The sequence below is a fragment of the Phyllobates terribilis genome, unplaced genomic scaffold, assembly GCF_046119375.1.
Source record: "Phyllobates terribilis strain yellow unplaced genomic scaffold, ASM4611937v1 Scaffold_3__8_contigs__length_932513732, whole genome shotgun sequence".
Lineage (NCBI taxonomy): Eukaryota > Metazoa > Chordata > Amphibia > Anura > Dendrobatidae > Phyllobates > Phyllobates terribilis.
Genome location: NW_027362763.1, coordinates 322708077 through 322726866, shown reverse-complemented (window position 1 = coordinate 322726866; position 18790 = coordinate 322708077). Strand labels below are relative to the sequence as shown.

The 18790-nt window shown below is 44.9% G+C and overlaps 1 protein-coding gene across 2 annotated transcripts in view; it reads right to left on the bottom strand.

Moving 5' to 3' along the window:
* Positions 1–16888, bottom strand: part of LOC141259322 (probable cation-transporting ATPase 13A4) — a 153296-nt gene extending 136408 nt beyond the window's left edge. For both annotated transcript variants that reach the window (XM_073675079.1, XM_073675080.1), the window contains exon 1: positions 16737–16888. In XM_073675079.1, coding sequence (XP_073531180.1) covers positions 16737–16796 — 60 coding nt within the window. In that variant the 5' untranslated portion in view covers positions 16797–16888. The remainder of the gene's footprint in view (positions 1–16736) is intronic.
* Between the last annotated feature and the right edge of the window lie 1902 nt (positions 16889–18790).

The window sequence follows — 18790 nt, the reverse complement described above, 5'->3', positions numbered from 1 at the left end:
GTGAGTCTCGACCGCATACTCCTCCTCCTCACCCTGATGCTCCTTCCTCCCACCATGCCGAGTGTCATCAGACAACAACTGATCCCACACTTGGACACTCTGAAGAGCTGTTCACTGGTCCATTTCCAGATTTGTGCCCCTCGCCTGCTCCACTTGAAGTGGTGGGAGAGGAGATCCTATGTAGTGGTGCCCAAATATTTGAACAGCCACGGCCACAGGAAGTCGATGCTGGCAATTTGTCACAAGAGGTGGACGATGACGAGACTCAATTGCCAGGAAGTGAGGAGGAGGATCGTGGTGCGCAAGTGGAAGAGGAGGAGGTGGTGGATGATCTAGTAACTGACGCAACGTGGCAGGAGGACACGCAGAGCGAGGCCAGCAGCACACAGGGTGAGGGAGGCAGAGTACCCCAACAGGCAGGAAGAAGCAGCGTGGTGGCTGCACACAGAAGGCAGGCAACAGTTCCCCGTAACACCAACACGAGGGACATTGCCAGTACAACCTGTAGGTCTTCCAGAGTCTGGAATTTTTTAAAGACTCTGCTGATAACCCCAAAAAGGCCATTTGTACCACCTGCCATGCCAGCATCAGGAGGGGTGACAAAACTACCAGCCTGACCACCACCAGCATGATCAGGCACATGGCAGCAAAGCACCCGACTTTGTGGGGTGAACCCCAGGGTCCACGACCAGTGTCAGCGGGTGTCACCCAGGGCCGGCTTCAGTTTTTCGTGGGCCCTGGGTGAAAGAGTCTCAGTGGGCCCCTTTAACACATACCACGATTCATGATGCACAGATGCCGCAGAAAAAAAAAAAATAATAATAATAATAATAATAATAAATAATATATATATATATATATATATATATATATATATATATATATATATATATATATATATATATATATATATATATATATATAACACAATACAGAAGATTTCACTTCTTACATTACATGACCAATATCTATTGTAAATTCTACAATAGCTCAGAAACCGGCGAATCGCTGCATACAGAATACTGGCCCCGATAAAATGCTCCATACAGGAAACTGGCCTCCATATAACGCTCCATACAGGATAGTGTCCCCCTCATAACGATCCTGCAGGATACTGGCCCCCATATAACGCTCTATACAGAATACTAGCCCCCATATAATGCTCCATACAGAATACTGGCCCCCATATAACGCTCCATGCAGGCTGTGCCCCCACATAATGCTCCACGCAGGCTGTTCCAACCACATAATGCCCCACGCAGGTTGTTCTCCCCTTATAATAACCCATGCAGGATGTCACCCCCCCTTATAATGCCCCAAGCAGGATGTCACCCCCCTTATAATGCCCCATTCATTATGTCACCCCCCCCATATAATGCCCTATGCAGCATGTCACTCCCCCCCCATATAATGCCCCATGCAGGATGTCACTCCCCGCAATATAATGCCCCATGCAGGATGTCGCTTCCCCCCCTTTTAATGCCCCATGCAGGATGTCACCCCCCCCTTATAATGCCCCATGCAGGAAGTTACACCCCCCCTTCCATATAATGCCCCATGCAGGATGTCACTCCCCCCTTTTAATGCCCCTTGCAGGATGTCACACCACCCCCCTTTTAATTCCCCATGCATGATGTCACACCCCCCCTTATACTGCCCCATGCAGGATGTGACACCCCCCCTTTCTTATAACGCCCCAAGCATGATGTCACTCCCCCCCCTTTAAATGCCCCATGCAGGATGTCACCTCCCCCTCCCTTATAATGCCCCATGCCTCCATACATTAAAAAAAAATAATGAAATACTCACATCACTTCTCCTCACCTGCTGCCGCTGCTCTGGACTCCAGCGTCGCCGGCATCTTCCCGCTCTGCGCTGTGACGGCTCAGGAGAGAGTGCGGTGCAAAGATGTCACTACACTCTCTAACCTGAGACATCACAGTGCAGCAGCCACGAAGAGACCGGAGCGGAGGCACGGGGAGAGGTAAGTATTGAGCCGCCGGCAACAGGGGCCCTGAGCCCCTGAGCAAGGGTGGGGGGGAGCGGGTGCTGACACCGCTCTCCTCCGCTCATAGGTCCCATAGCGCGGCGGGGTGCTAGATGGCGAGAGGGCCCCCTGCCTGCTCAGGGCCCCGGCACTTGCCCACGTGCGCCAGGTGCTGACGCCGGCCCTGGTGTCACCACTGCTTCTTCCGGTGTTGTGCGTGCAATATAACCCCCTGTTGTGTGTGCAAGGCAATCCCCAGTCCATGCTGCATGCAAAGATGCCCCCTCCTCTCAGTCTTCACTTGTTATGGCAGTTTCTCAAGAAACAGCATCCACGTACACGTCCCACGGCAGCGTTCAATTGTACTTATCCCAGACCTTTGAACGAAAGCGCAAATTCGCAGCCAACGCCCCACATGCCTCAGTCTTAAATTCGCACATTTCCCGACTGCTTGCGTTGGAAATGCTGCCTTTTAGGCTGGTGGAGACGGAATCCTTCCGCAACCTTATGGCTGTGGCCGTCCCTCGGTACTCAGTCCCCAGCCGACACTATTTTGCCCGGTGTGACTTCCCGGCACTACACAAGCACATGTCCCAAAACATCTGCCGTGCCCTCAACAACGCAGTTACTGGGAGAGTCCACCTGACAACGGACACGTGGACAAGTGCTTGTGGCCAGGGATGGTACATCTCCCTGACGGCACACTGGGTAAACATAGTGGAAGCCGGGACCCCGTCGGACATTGGGACGGAACACATCCTCCCCACACCGAGGATTGCGGGCCCAATGTCAGTCAGAGTTGCCCCCACAGCGTACAGCTCCTGCACATCATCCTACTCCTCCTCATGTTCAGCCTCCATCTCTGATATCACCACATCAGTTACAAGCTGGAAGCACTGCAGTACTGCCTCCGCCAAGCGGCAACAGGCTGTGATGAAACTCCTAAGCTTAGGTGAGAAACCTCACACTGCTTGTGAGTTGTGGACAGCTGTGAAAGAGCAGGCAGATCTGTGGCTGAGACCGCTGAACCTACATCCAGGCATGGTCGTGTGTGACAATGGCCGTAACCTGGTGGGGGCTTTGAGGCGACGCGAGATCACACACGTACCATGCCTGGCTCATGTGCTTAACCTCTTGGTTCAGCGGTTTCTTAAATCGTACCCCGAGTTGCCAGATCTGCTCGTCAAAGTACGCAACCTGTTAGCTCATTTTCGCAAGTCGGCTACAGCTTCCGCCGCCCTTGCTGTGTTGCTTCCGTCACACCGACTGGTGTGGGATGTCCCCACACGTTGGAACTCTACCCTCCACATGTTGCAAAGGATTTGTTAGCAGAAGAGAGCAGTTGTGGAGTACCAGTTGCAACAAGGCCGTCGATATTCAGGTCAGACTCCACACATAAGACCTCAGGAGTGGACCTGGATGTCTGACATATGTACCATCTTGACAAACTTTGAGGAGTACACCAAGATGGCGAGTGGCGCCATCATTAGCGTCAGAATTCCACTTGTCTGTCTTTTGCAACACTCTCTGCAGAGAATTAAAGAGGAGTCATTGCAGCCAGAGTATGATGAGATGGATCAAGAAGCCGTAGCGGGCGATTACACACAGCCCAGCCTCATCTCATCCCAACGTGCATAGGGGGACAAGGAGGGAGAGGAGGAGGAGGAGGAAGAACAGGAGCAGGAATCATGCACTGTAGACGGTAGTACCTGTACAACTGTCGGTTCAGCGTGGGTGGCCTGAGGACAGGGGGGAGGAGGAGGAGGAGGAGGGCATGGTCAGTCGTCATCTTGGTGAGGACACGGAAGTCTTGCCAGTTACCAGTCTGGCACGCATGGCTGACTTTATGCTACGCTGCCTTAACCGTGACCCTCGCGTTGTCAAAATGTTGGGTGACAGTCATTACTGGTTGGTGACACTTTTAGACCCCCGCTACAAGGAGAACTTTCACTCTCTTATTTCTGAGGTGGAGAGGTCTACAAAAATGGGGCAGTACCAGAAGGCCCTTGCTGCAGAACTGTTAAAAAAATTCCCATCTGAACACGCTAGCAGCCGAGGTCACAGTTCGTTGCCCAACCAAGGCATACAGGCGAGAGAGACGCAACTCCAATCCAGCAGAGGCAGGGGAACACTGTCAACGTTCTGGGACAGTTTTCTGAGACCCGCCCAGCTTACAGGCCCTGAGGCGCGGGGTACTCTCACTAGGAGTGGAAAGTTTCAAAAGATCGTGAGGGAGTACATTACCAACCGTACCAGCATCCTCTGTGATTCCTTTGTGCCTTTTAAGCCTTTTAATTTTTTGGTATCCAAGCTGGACACTTGGAATGAACTCGCTCTGTACGCCTTGGAGGTCCTGGCCTGCCCAGCCGCTAGCGTGTTATCGGAGCTTGTTTTTAGTGCCACTGGGGGAATTATAACTGATAAACTCACTCGCCTGTCAACTGACAATGCTGACAAGCTGACCCTTATCAAAATGAACAAGGGCTGGATTGGGCCAGACTTCTCATCACCACCAAATGACAGCAAAGTAACATAAAGTCAAATCCACTGTGCTTTTTCGGGAGGTGTATTTACATGCACCGCTTCACACCCACACATGGGTATACGCTACCTCATTTCGGCTGTTTTATGCTCTTCTCCTTATCCTCAGCCTCCACCACCACTATACCACCAGGGTGACCGTAGTTCGTGTTGCCATTATTGCAAGTTTCTCCGTCCTTATTTTTGGTAGCTTTTGCTTCGAAGGCATAAGCAAAGACTATTGGAGACCCACTCCCCAATAATGGGAATAATGTTTGTAATATGCTATACTGCATGGCTCTTGTAAGGGGCATTAAAACAGTCTTGTTAAGCTACTGCGACCTCCACCATTCTTCCAAGGGGCATTAAAACCATCTTGTTAAAGCTACTGCGACCTCCACGTCTTTTCCAAGGGGCATTAAAACCATCTTGCTAAGCTATTGCAACCTCCACCACTTTTCCAAGGGGCATTAAAACCGTCTTGTTAAGCTACTGTGACCTCCACCACTTTTCCAAAGGGCATTAAAACCATCTTGTTAAGCTACTGTGACCTCCACGTCTCTTCCAAGGGGCATTAAAACCATCTTGTTAAGCTACTGTGACCTCCACGTCTCTTCCGAGGGGCATTAAAACCGTCTTGTTAAGCTACTGTGACCTCCACCACTATTCCGAGGGGCATTAAAAGCGTCTTGTTAAACCACTCTGAACTCCACAGCTCTTCCAAGGGGCATTGAAATGCTGTTTTTAATTACCTCTAAACTCCACGACTCTTCCAACGGGCATTGCATTTCCAAATTTTAGTCAGCTTTTGCTTTTCAATGCAAAGGCGAAAACTAAGGGAGACACACTCCCCAATAATGGGTAGAAGGTTTTAAGTACGCTGTAATCCACGTCTGTTTCAAGGGGCATTGCAGTTCCTCATAATTTTTGGAAAGCCTTCCATTCACTGCTTAGGCCAACAGTGTACAGGAGACCCAGTTGCTATAAATGGAAAAAACGGTTTAGTTAAGGACCTCTGACCTCCATGTCACTTCCAAGAGGCATTCGAGTGCCTCAAAATTTTTGGTAGGCATTGCACTCACTGTATGCCCTATAACTGTGTAGCCGAACTGCTCCTTTTGTTACAGAAACATATCCTACAAGACATGTGTGGTTGACTGGCCTGATATTGATGTGAATTGTCCCTGTTCCTCCTGCTCTTTCCCCTTTGCCACCACCTCATCCATCATTTATCACCTGAAGCTTTGTTTTAACGGGAGTCATAGAACTGGGATAGTAGCAGGAAAACATCCAGCAATCCTAGGAGGAGGTAGGATATGCGCCAAAATGCTGACCACCTCAGGCCTAGCCGCTACTACATACATACGCTTGCATTCCAAGAAAACAATGCAGATGCCAACTTCTATCATCATCATCATACTCCTCACCTTGGCACTCTCAACTCCCCTGATGGAGAAGCCAGGGCCCACCGGAGGAGTCTGGTTCTCTGGTTTGCTCGTCCAATGCTGCTCTAAAGCAGGCCAGGCTAAGAAAAGTGTGTGGGAAGTTCCCAGGAGAAATAGGTGTGGCTGAGGACAGTTTATGGACACCCGGCCGCCCCCAGGCGGCTGGGGACCGTGTGTGTGGACACCCGGCCATGGGGCGGCAGGGGACCGAGCATGGACACCCGGCCGCCCCCTGGCGGCTGGGGACCGTGTGTGTGGACACCCGGCCATGGGGCGGCAGGGGACCGAGCATGGACACCCGGCCGCCCCCTGGCGGCTGGGGACCGTGTGTGGACACCCGGCCGCCGGGCGGCTGGGGACTGAGTATGGATACCAGGCCGCCAACGCAGCCATGACGTGGTGGCCAGATTCCGCCTCCTCATGCCTAAAAGGCCCATTTTAAAGTGCTAGCAAGCAAGTAGTATGGTATTGCAGCCTGGGGGTGGGTGGGTGGCAGGCTGCATACTTGCGCTTGCATTGCAAGGAATGCAAGAGGTACAATTGAACACTGCCCTTGGAAAAGGACTTGAACGCGGATAGTTGCAAGTCTGCAACGACAGGAGCAGGGTGGGAGGCATCTTCGCATGTCCCATGAACAGGGGGTTGGCATGCATACACTGCAGCGGAATAGGCTGTCCTTTCCACTAAATGCACTGGGGAGGGCACAGGTAATGCTTTGGTATGCGCGCTTAATCTTATGTATAAGGCGCACAGGGACAAATAGGGGCGGCTGGGGACCGAGTATGGATACCACGCTGCTGAAGCAGCCATGAGGTAGTGGCCATCTTCGGCCTCCTCCAAACTAAAAGGCCCCATTTCAAGTGCAAGCTAGCAGTATGAAATTGCAGCCTGGGTGTGGGCGGGTGGCAGGCTGCACACTTACGCTTGCATTCCAAGAAAATAAAGCAGATAGTAACTTATATCATCATCATCATGCTCCTCACCTTGGCACTCTCAACTGCCCTGATGGAGAACCAGGGTCCACTGGAGGAGTCTGGTTCTCTGGTGGGCTCATCCAATGCTGCCCTAAAGCAGGCCAGGCTAAGAAAAGCGTGGGGGAAGGTGACAGGAGAAATAGGGGCGGCTGGGACCGTTTAGGGACACCCGGCCGCCCCCAGGTGGCTGGGGACCGTGTGGACACCCAGCCACGGGGCGACTGGGGACCTAGCGTGGACACCCGGCCACGGGGCGGCTGGTTACCTAGCGTGGACACCCGGCCGCAGGGCGGCTGGGGACTGAGTATGGATACCTCACTGCTGAAGCAGCCGTAAGGTAGTGGCCAGCTCGGCCTCCTCCAAACTAAAAGGCCCCATTTCAAGTGCAAGCTAGCAGTACGGTATTGCAGCCTGTGGGTGGGTAGTTGGCTGCATATTTGCACTTGCATTGCAAGGAATGGACGAGGTACAATTGAACACTGCCCTGGGACAAGGACTTGCATGGGGATAGTTGCAAGTCTGCTTCTTCTGATGCGGAAAGGATCACTTCTGATTGGCACACTTTTAGGCAGTGACCTGGGTGTCAGTGATGCTTCCAGGGGTCTTCCCCATGCTGTTCCCATGTCTTTTCTGCACTGTATGTATGTGTCACACAGCACATGGCCAGATAAGTTTGTAAAATGTTAAAATTACATTTCCCGGTGAATGCATTTGTCACAGTTGAAAGCAATACAAAAGTGCAAAAACGCATAAAAAATGCTACTTGTGAACATAGCCCAAGTTGTAGAGGAGTATTTTTGTTTTTGGTTATTTATTTTACCTTATGCACAAGTATTTACCCTGGAAAGGAAATTCCTTAACATATTCCACAGTAAAACCGTTTCAGTTTCGTTTTTGAACGTTTTATTGTGAGCCCGTAAAAGTGGCCTAATATCTCTGACTACGTTGTTGACAGCATTGACCTGGGGGTCAGAAATGCTTCCTGGGGCGATCCACATGCTATCCCCATGTCTTTTGAGCACTGTCACTATCGTTTTGGGCACTTTTTAAGCTTTCTACAGACTGCCGGGGTTGCCGCCGCAAAAATGCTCGGGTCTCCCATAGACTAAATATTGGGCTCGTTGCTCGGGTCGGGCACCTGAGTATCACTGTGAGCTCGGCTCGAGCTTCGAGCACCCGAGCATTTTAGTGCTCGCTCAACACTAATTCAGACCCCTTACATTTTTCACTCTTTGTTTCATTGCAGCCATTTGGTAAATTCTGAAAAGTTCTTTTTTTTTCTCATTAAAAGTACACTCTGCACCCCATCTTGACTGAAAAAAAAACAGAAATGTAGAAATGTTTGCAAATTTATTAAAAAAGGAAAACTGAAATATCACATGGTCATAAGTATTCAGATCCTTTGCTCAGTATTGAGTAGAAGCACCCTTTTGAGCTTGTACAGCCATGAGTCTTCTTGGGAACTTGAGAATGATGCAACAAGTTTATCACACCTGGATTTGGTGATCCTCTTCCCTTCTTTCTTGCAGATCTTCTCCAGTTCCATCAGGTTAGATGGTGAATGTTGATTGACAGCCATTTTCAGGTCTCTCCAGAGATGCTCAATTGGGTTTAGGTCAGGGCTCTGGCTGGGCCAGTCAAAAATGGTCATAGAGTAGTTCTGAAGCCACTCCTTTGTTATTTTAACTGTGTGCTTAGAGTCATGGCTGAAAGTTCACCTTACAACAAGACAAAGTATGAGGTCCAGAGCACTCTGGACGAGGTTTTCATCCATGATATCTCTATACTTGGCCGCATTCATGTTTCCTTCAACTGCAACAAGTCATCCTGTCCCTGCAACTGAAAAACACCCCCATCGCATGAAGCTGTCACCACCATGTTTCACTGTTGGGATTGTATTGGGCAGGTGATGAGCAGTGATTTTCTCCACACATACCGCTTATAATTACAGTTATATGAAAAAGTTTGGGCACCCCTATTAATCTTAAGCTTAATGTTTTATAAAAATTGGTGTTTTTGCAACAGCTATTTCAGTTTGATATATGTAATAGCTGTTGGACACAGTAATGTTTCTGCCTTGAAATGAGGTTTATTGTACTAACAGAAAATGTGCAATCTGCATTCAAACAAAATTTGACAGGTGCATAAGTATGGGCACCTCACCAGAAAAGTGACATTAATATTTAGTAGATCCTCCTTTTGCAAAAATAACAGCCTCTAGTCGCTTCCTGTAGCTTTTAATGATTTCCTGGATCCTGGATGAAGGTATTTTTGACCATTCCTCTTTACAAAACAATTCCAGTTCAGTTAAGTTTGATGGTCGCCGAACATGAACAGCCCTATTCAAATGATCCCACAGATGTTCAATGATATTCAGGTCTGGGGACTGGGATGGCCATTCCAGAACATTGTAATTGTTCCTCTGCATTAATGCCTGAGTAGATTTGGAGCGGTGTTTTGGATCATTGTCTTGCTGAAAGATCCATCCCCTGCATAACTTCAACTTTATCACTGATTCTTGAACATTATTGTCAAGAATCTGCTGATACTGAGTGGAATCCATGCATCCCTCAACTTTAACAAGATTCCCGGTGCCGGCATTGGCCACACAGCCCCAAAGCATGATGGAACCTCCACCAAATTTTACTGTGGGTAGCAAGTGTTTTTCTTGGAATGCTGTGTTTTTTTTGCCGCCATGCATAACGCCTTTTTGTATGACCAAACAACTCAATCTTGGTTTCATCAGTCCACAGGACCTTCTTCCAAAAAGAAATTGGCTTCTCCAAATGTGCTTTTGCATACCTCAGCCGACTTTGTTTGTGGCGTGCTTGCAGAAACGTCTTCTTTCGCATCACTCTCCCATACAGCTTCTCCTTGTGCAAAGTGCGTTGTATAGTTGACCGATGCACAGTGACACCATCTGCAGCAAGTTCATGCTGCAGCTCTCTGGAGGTGGTCTGAGGATTGTCCTTGACTGATCTCACCATTCTTCTTCTCTGCCTTTCTGATGTTTCTCTTGGCCTGCCACTTCTGGCCTTAACAAGAACTGTCCCTGTGTTCTTCCATTTCCTTACTATGTTCCTCACAGTGGAAACTGACAGGTTAAATCTCTGAGACAGCTTTTTGTATCCTTCCCCTGAACAACTATGTTGAATAATCTTTGTTTTCAGATCATTTGACAGTTGTTTTGAGGAGCCCACGATGCCACTCTTCAGAGGAAATTCAAACAGGAGAACAACTTGCAAGTGGCCACTTTAAGTAGCTTTTCTCATGATTGCATACACCTGGCTATGAAGTTCAAAGCTCAATGAGGTTACAAAACCAAAAAAAGTGCTTTAATAAGTCAGTAAAAAGTAGGTAGGAGTATTTAAAACAAGAAAATGATAAGGGTGCCCATACTTATGCACCTGTCAAATTTTGTTTGAATGCAGATTGCACATTTTCTGTTAGTACAATAAACCTCATATCAAGGCAGAAACATTACTGTGTCCAACAGTTATTACATATATCAAACTGAAATAGCTGTTGCAAAAACACCAATTTTAAGAAAACATTAAGCTTAAGATTAATAGGGGTGCCCAAACTTTTTCATATAACTGTATCACCAAAAAGTTCTATATTAATCTCATCAGACCTGAGAATCTTATTTCTCATAGTCTGAGTCGTTCATGTGTTTTTTAGCAAACTCTATGCGGACTTTCATATGTCTTGCACTGAGGAGAGGCTTCTGTCGGGCCACTCTGCCATAAAGGCCTGAGTGGTGGAGGGCTGCAGTGATAGTTGACTTTGTAGAACTTTCTCCCATCTCCCTACTGCATCTTTGGAGCTCAGCCACAGAGATCTTGGGGTTCTTCTTTACTTCTCTCACCAATGCGCTTCTCCCACAATTGCTCAGTTTGGCTGAACAGTAAGGTCAAGGAAGACTTCTGGTGGTCCCAAATTTCTTCCATTTAGGGATTATGGAGGCCACTGTGCTCTTAGGAACCTTGAGTAATGCAGAAATGATTTTATAACCTTGGCCAGATCTGTGCCTTGCCACAATTCTGTCTGTGAGCTCCTTGGGCAGTTCCTTTGAGCTCATGATTCTCATTTGGTCTGACATGCACTGTGAGCTGTGAGGTCTTATATAGATAGGTGTGTGCCTTTCCAAATCAAGTCCTATCAGTTTAATTAAACACAGCTGGACTCCAATGAAGGAGTAGAACCATCTCAAGGAGGATCACAAGGGAATGGACAGCATGTGACTTAATTATGAGTGTCTGAGCAAAGGGTCAGAATACTTATGACCATGTGATATTTCAGTTTTTCTTTAATAAATTTGCAAAAATTTCTGCTTTTCTGTTTTTTACAGTCAAGATGGGGTGCAGAGTGTACTTTAATGAGAAAGAAAATTAACTTTTCAGAATTTACCCAATGGCTGCAATGAAACAAAGAGTGAAAAATTTAAAGGGGTCTGAATACTTTCCGTACCCGCTGTATAAGAGATAGGGATAGAGATACATGCACCTCTGGCAAAAATTAAGAGACCACTGAACAGTTTTCTATTGGAAAGCATGGAAAGACTAGTGGAAAGCATGCCAAGACGCATGAAAGCTGTGATTAAAAATCATGGTTAGTCCGCTAAATATTGATTTCTTAACTGTTCCTGAGTTAAAGCATGAGTAATTTGAGGTCTGAAAGCACTGTTTACTTTTTAGTATTTTGACGCTTTATCATTTGCTGCAAATAAATACAAAATTTTTAGCTTTGAAATTCGGAGTCATGTTGTCAGTAGTTTATAGACTAAAACAACAATGTACATTTTACTCAAAAATATACCTATAAAGAGAAAAATCAGAGAATCTGAAAATTTTGCAATGATCTCCTAATTTTTACCAGAGCTGTATGCACATATTATAATATCTATCTATCTATATGGATATTAAGTGTAATAAGGTTTTGAAGGGGGAGATTTATCAAACATGGTGTAAAGTGAAATTGGCTCAGTTGCCCTTAGCAACCAATCAGATTCCACTTTTCATTCATCCAGACTCTTTGGAAAATGAAAGGTGGAATCTGATTGGTTGCAAAGGGCAACTGAGCCAGTTTCAGAGATCTAGTTTTCACAGATAGATCTCCCCCAAATCTGTTTTCTTTTCAGATAATTCAGATAACACATAACGGCAAATTATTTAAATACAGATCAAAGAAAATGGATTTTAACCCCTTAACAACATTAGACGTACTAATACGCGTCTGTGCCCTGGGACTTAAGAGCCAGACCCGTATTAGTACGTCATCGCGATCGCGCGCGCACACAGGCTGTGCGGGCTCGATCGCCGCCGGGTGTCAGCTGATAGTACCGGTTGTCAGCTGTGACAATGTGCAGGGAGCGGTCCTGCACCGCTCCCAGCACATAACCCCCCGCAATGCTGTGATCGAAGTCGATCGCAGCATTACGGTGGCAAGGGGAGGTGATCGCAGATACTCACCTCCTCTTCCGGCCTCCAGCGCTGTCTGCCGTGGCTTCCAGGATGTTGCCATGACGACCCGATGTGGTCATGACAACATCCGAGTCACCAGACAGAAGGAAGATTTTTTGGACATGCGCAGTGCATCTCCAAACTATCTTCTCCCTGTCCAGCGCTGACAGCCTGCACGGCACAGGGATGGTGCTGCATTCCTGTGCCATGCAGGCGATCAGAATAAAAAAAGTGAAAGTCCCAGAGTGGGACTGAGTAAAAAAGTGTAAAAAGTGTCATAAAGTGAAAAAAAAAAAAATTGTAAAAATATTAAAAAAATAAATAAAAAAAATAATCCACCAAAAATAAAAATATAATGTACCCATCAATAATTATTATTCTAAAAAAAACAAACAACAAACAATAAAAGTACACATATTTGGTATCGCCACGTCCGGAACAACCTGACCTATAAAACTGTCCCACTAGTTAACCCCTTCAGTGAACACGGTAAAAAAAAAAAAAAACAAAGCAAAAAACAATCTTTATCATCATACCGCCAAACAAAAAATGGAATAACACGCGATCAAAAAGACGAATATAAATAAAAATGGTACCGCTGAAAACTTCATCTCGTCCCGCAAAAAACAAGCCGCCATACAGCTCCATCAGCCGAAAAATAAAAAAGTTATAGCTCTCAGAATAAAGCTATGCTAAAAAATAATTTTTTCTATAAAATTGCTTTTATTATGTAAAAGTGCAAAACATAGAAAAACAATATAAATGTGGTACCGCTGTAAACGTACTGACCCGAAGAATAAAGCTGCCTTATCAATTTTACCACACGCGGAACAGAATAAAAAAAATACAATTCCTGAATTGTTGGTTTTTGTTTATTCTGCCTCCCAAAAATCGGAATAGAATGCGATCAAAAAATGTCACGTGACTGAAAATGGCACCAATAACAACGTCAACTCATCCCGCAAAAAACGAGCCGTCACATGACTGACAAAATCTGGAAAAATTATAGCTCTCAAAATATGGCGATGCAAAAACTAGATTTTACAAAATATGCGTCTTTTAGTGTGTGACAGCTGTCAGTCATAAAAACCCGATATGATTCTGGTATCGCTGTAATCACACCGACCCGAAGAATAAAGTTGTCTAATCACTTATACCGCACGAGGAACGGCATAAAAATAAACTCTCGGGTTAGGGTTGGGCTAGGGCTAGGGTTAGGGCTGGGTTTGGGGTTAGGGTTGTGATTTTTTTCAAAAGTAAGAAAAAAAGATGATGATATGGCGACTAGTGTTGAGCGCAAGTGCTCACTACTTGAGTTTGCATCGGGTGCTCTGGTATGCATTGAGTATCATGGGTATTTGAGTGACATGCTCGAGACTCCGCCCCATATGCTTCGTGGCCAAAAAAACTTTGCGGGGATTGCCTGCCATGCATGAGCGATCCCCGCATGTTTTTTTTGGGGTGCCTAATAACTGTGAAACATGCGGAGCAGGGACTCGAGCATGTCACTCGAGCACACGCTGTACATGGTGCATACCTGAGTACCCGATGCAAACTCAAGTAGCGAGCACTTGCGCTCAAGACTAATGACAACTTATTCAATATGATGACCTAATGTTATCAAATTCTGTGTCGTACCTCTGGGTTCAAAATGTTCACAATACACCTTAATAAAATCCTTGAGGGGTATAGTTTCCAAAATGGGGTCACTTGTGGGGGAGCTCCACTGTTTAGGCACATCAGGGGCTCTCCAAACGCGACATGGTGTCCGCTAACAAATTGAATGGAAAATCGGCTCAAATTGTCAGCGGATGCCATGTTGCGTTTGGAGAGCCCCTGCGTGCCTAAACATTGGAGCTCCCCCACAAGTGACCCCATTTTGGAAACTAGACCACCCAAGGCACCTATCTAGATGCATAGTGAGCACTTGGAACCCCCAGGTGCTTCACAAATTTATTTGTAAAAATGAAAAAGTAAAAAAAAAAACACTTTTTCATTTTTATGAATCAATTTGTGAAGCACCTGGGGGTTCCAAGTGCTCACTATGCATCTAGATAGGTGCCTTGGGGGGTCTACTTTCCAAAATGGGGTCACTTGTGGGGGAGCTCCAATGTTTGGGCACACAGGGGCTCTCCAAACGCAACATGGCGTCCGCTAATTATTCAAGCAAATTTTACAATCAAAAAGTCAAATGGCGCTCCTTCCCTTCCGAGCCCTGCCGTGCGCCCAAACAGTGTTTTTTCCCCACATATGGTGTATCAGCGTGCCCAGGGGAAATTGCTCAACAAATTTTGGGGTCCATTTTTTCTTGTTACCCCTGTGAAAATAAAAAAAATTGGGTCTAAAGTAACATTTTTGTGAAAAAAGTTAAATGTTCATTTTTTTCTTCCACATTCCAAAAATTCCTGTGAAGCACCTGAAGGGTTAATAAAGTTCTTGAATATGGTTTTGAGCACCTTGAGGGGTGCAGTTTTTAGAAAGGTGTCACTTTTGGGTATTTTCTGTCATAAAGACCTCTCAAAGTGACTTCAAATGTGATGTGGTCCCTAAAAAAATGGTTTTGTAAATTTTGTTGGAAAAATGAGAAATCGCTGGTCAACTTTTAACCCTTATAACTCCCTAACAAAAAAAAATTTTGGTTCCAAAATTGTGCTGATGTAAAGTAGACATGTGGGAAATGTTATTTATTAACTCTTTTGTGTGACATATCTATCTGATTTAAGGGCATAAAAATTCAAATTTTGAAAATTGCTAAATTTTCAAAATTTTCACCAAATTTCCATTTTTTTCACAAATAAACGCATGTGATATCGAAGAAATTTTACAACAGTCATGAAGTACAATATGCCATGAAAAAACAGTCTCAGAATCAATGGGATCCGTTGAAGCGTTCAAGAGTAATTACCTCATAAATTGACAGTGGTCAGAATTGTAAAAATTGGCCTGGTCATTAACGTGCAAACCACCCTCGGGGGTTAAGGGGTTAAATGAGTATTGGAAATCTCAAAATGCTGAAACCGTTAGAGCAAATTGGGTTGAAACATTTGGTACTCAAGCCCCAAAGAGACAAACCATTTAACGCATTCGTGACAAATTCAATGCCTCTGGCTCAATCCTTAATGCTCTAAAAACTGGTCGACCCAAAACAGTCTGTACAGAAGATAACAAACAACTTGTTGCTGAAACATTTGTTCAGAGTCCAAAAAAGTCCACAAGAAGAGCCTCTTTGGAATTGGGAATTTCACAAGCTTCTAGCATGCGAATCCTGAAATCTATTGGGTGGAAAGCTTATCGTCCACGTCTAATTCATGGTTTATTGGAGGATAATCCAGATTTGCGGCTGCAATTTAGTGTTTGATAAATCTCCCCCTTCATAACCTTATTACACTTTCTGTCCACCTACTTTTGCACCACCCTGTATATATACACACACACACCATTTTGTAATAAATAGTACATCATACATATACAATACTGTACATATTACATCATACATATCCCATCCAGTACTGCACATAAATCATACCTATACCATACAGTACTGTACAGAATACATCAGCTATCACTATTGCTTTGCAGCGCTGGAGTCCTGGGTTCAAATCCCACTAAGAACAACATCTCCAAGGAGTTTCTATGTTCTCCCCGTGTTTACGTGGGTTTCCTCCGGGTTCTAGGGCTTCCTCCCGCACTCCAAAAACATACTGATTGTGAGGCCCATTAGGGACAGTGCTGGTAATGTTTGTAAAGCAAATATGATGGCACTATACAACCAAGTAAAGTAAATAATATGTCAGAATATAACCATTCTGTACTAGATCTCCATATTGTAAGTCATCTAATATAGTGAAATGTCTTCAACAGACCACTGACACCTCTATAAAAAAGACCAAACATTTAGAAAACTGCCCCTGAACATTTTATACTTATATTGGTCCACTTCTTTTAGTTGACCTTCCTTGTAAAAGTCAGTTTATCACTTCAAGCTGGGTTAGTTGCCTCGAAGAGATTTCACTATAGATATCACATATATTTATTCAGGGATGGACACAGACAGATGAGCGGACACAGACAGATGAGCCCCTTTGTGCAAGAACTGTGTGTGGGCTCTTTGCAGTCCAATAGTGTTTCTGCGACAGGAGCTGCTTGCGGCTTTTGGAGGTAGAAGTTGGCCTCTTACCAATGGTATGTCTGCACCTGTTTATAGTACATGATTATAATATTCATCTTACTTAATTTTACCCAAGACTTTAGTAACGAATATTAGTAAATTATGGATTCATATTATGATAATGTGATATTTTTGCACACAGTTTCAGACACTTGTAAAAAATGATCATGTTCACCTTACCATTTCATTCTCCTCCCCCGGGTTCAGCAGGGCACGAGTACTTGTTTTCTTGGCCTCCATCTCTTGTGTCTTCTGGATAACTAGGAGTTACAGTATGTGCACAGCTGTCTCTCAGGGCTCAGAGTGGATGTCTTCAGTAGCTCCTATTCTTTTAACATTGCTACCAAGAACACGCCCTTAATTAAATCCTTAACACCTAAATGACCAATAGGCTTTGGTGCTGCACTTACACTGTTGTATTCTTATGCAAGTATTGCTGTCAGGCTGGAGTGTGCTGAAACCACTCACAAACCTGTTCTGTGTAATGTTGATTTCTCTGATAAATTGTGGAAAGTTCTTCACTGTTTTAGCATTTGAATATTAATATAATGGTTTACAGAAATATTTGGGTGAGAGCACAAAACTACAGCACAGCGCAAGAATCGAGTTGTGTTCGAATGAAAATATTTTAGAGGGGTTTTACGTTTTCTCACCTGGAATAATCCAACTTTAAAAAAAACAACAAAAATAAAAAAACTTTACCCTCAGTGGTTCAGTTAGAGTCCAATAGGATCTAGGGCTAAATGTAGACCTGTTTCCCCCCTCCCTCACATATACTAGCATGTTGTTTAGATATATGAGCTCTAGTAGCATTGGTAGAGTCTGCATTAGCCTGCCATTTAAAAAAAAATACAAATACAATCATTAAATCTGACAGAAAAACATCTCAATAAGAATTTTCTAAGTAATACTTCTGCATAATAGTCATATAATTACCAAATAACAGATGTTATCCCCATACCATTACTGAAAAAAGTCCAGTATATCAAGACCAATATACCAATTATACTACATACAAGAGACAAATGCCACCACACCATGATCATGTATTACCATCGAGAATCTGAATATAACCACAATCCTGTTACTGCAGCACCAAGACCAATATACCAACAATACCACATACAAGAGACAAATACCACCACACCATAATCATGTATTATTACTGGGGATGAGCAGACCCGTGGAAGTTCGGGTTCTGGTACCCGACCAGAACGTTATTCCAAAGTTATTATACATACCTTCCGATACGGGATCTGAAACAGGAGAATCCCAGAAGCAGGGTACGTGGGCTGGGGGGATTCATAAGTCTGCATTCATAAAGAGTGACTGCAAACTTATCGATTTTGACTTGACAACTACTTTAAGTCTTCCCTCCCACATTCAATAATAATGTCTCCTAAGTTACCCCACAAAAAAGTAACAGTGCATAAAAAATAAATACAAATACACAGCCGTTCACACAATGTGATTGCCTCCAAAGTCCCCCATACAGTATGATTCCTAGAGCACCCTACACACAGTATGAGCTCCAACACAGAGTTTGATCCCCCACAAACAGTATGATATCCCTACAGCTCCCCCACACAGGATGATATTCCCATAGCTCCCCCACACAGTTTAATCCCCTACTCACAGTGTGACCCTAATTGCACCCCACACAGTATGAACTTCGCAACTAGTGTGATCTCCACACTATCCCCAAACAATATAATGCCCCCACACATTGTATTATCCCCACATAGTATGATGCCCCTTCATCTCCTCAACAAATACTATTAAAATAAAATAAAAAAACATCTTATGCTCTGCCAGAAGTGTAAGTCACGGCATAGGAGAACCGATGTGGCATCGTCATCACACTGGAGCATGCACAGGACATCACCACTCTAGGAATTAACCTGCTGTACATGCCGATACTGTTAAAAGTGGCCCACACACATGGTGGGTCCCACCCGGAGCGACACTTGTGCTCCTGGTAGCTATGTTTCTGATCAAAGTTTAAGTTTCAAGGCTCCATTGCAAATTCTGTCATTCCTGCTGGAAGAAAAGGTACAACTGAGGCTTTTATTTACATTAGAATAGTGGCCTCCAAAACGGAAAATAAATTGACCTCATTATAGTGAATGGGGTTCATCTGGCACTAATTCTTTCTGTCACAAGATAAATGCACTTTTTTTTTTTTTTTTAAAGAGTTGGAAACCAGAAATGAAAATAAATGGATTCACCTTTTA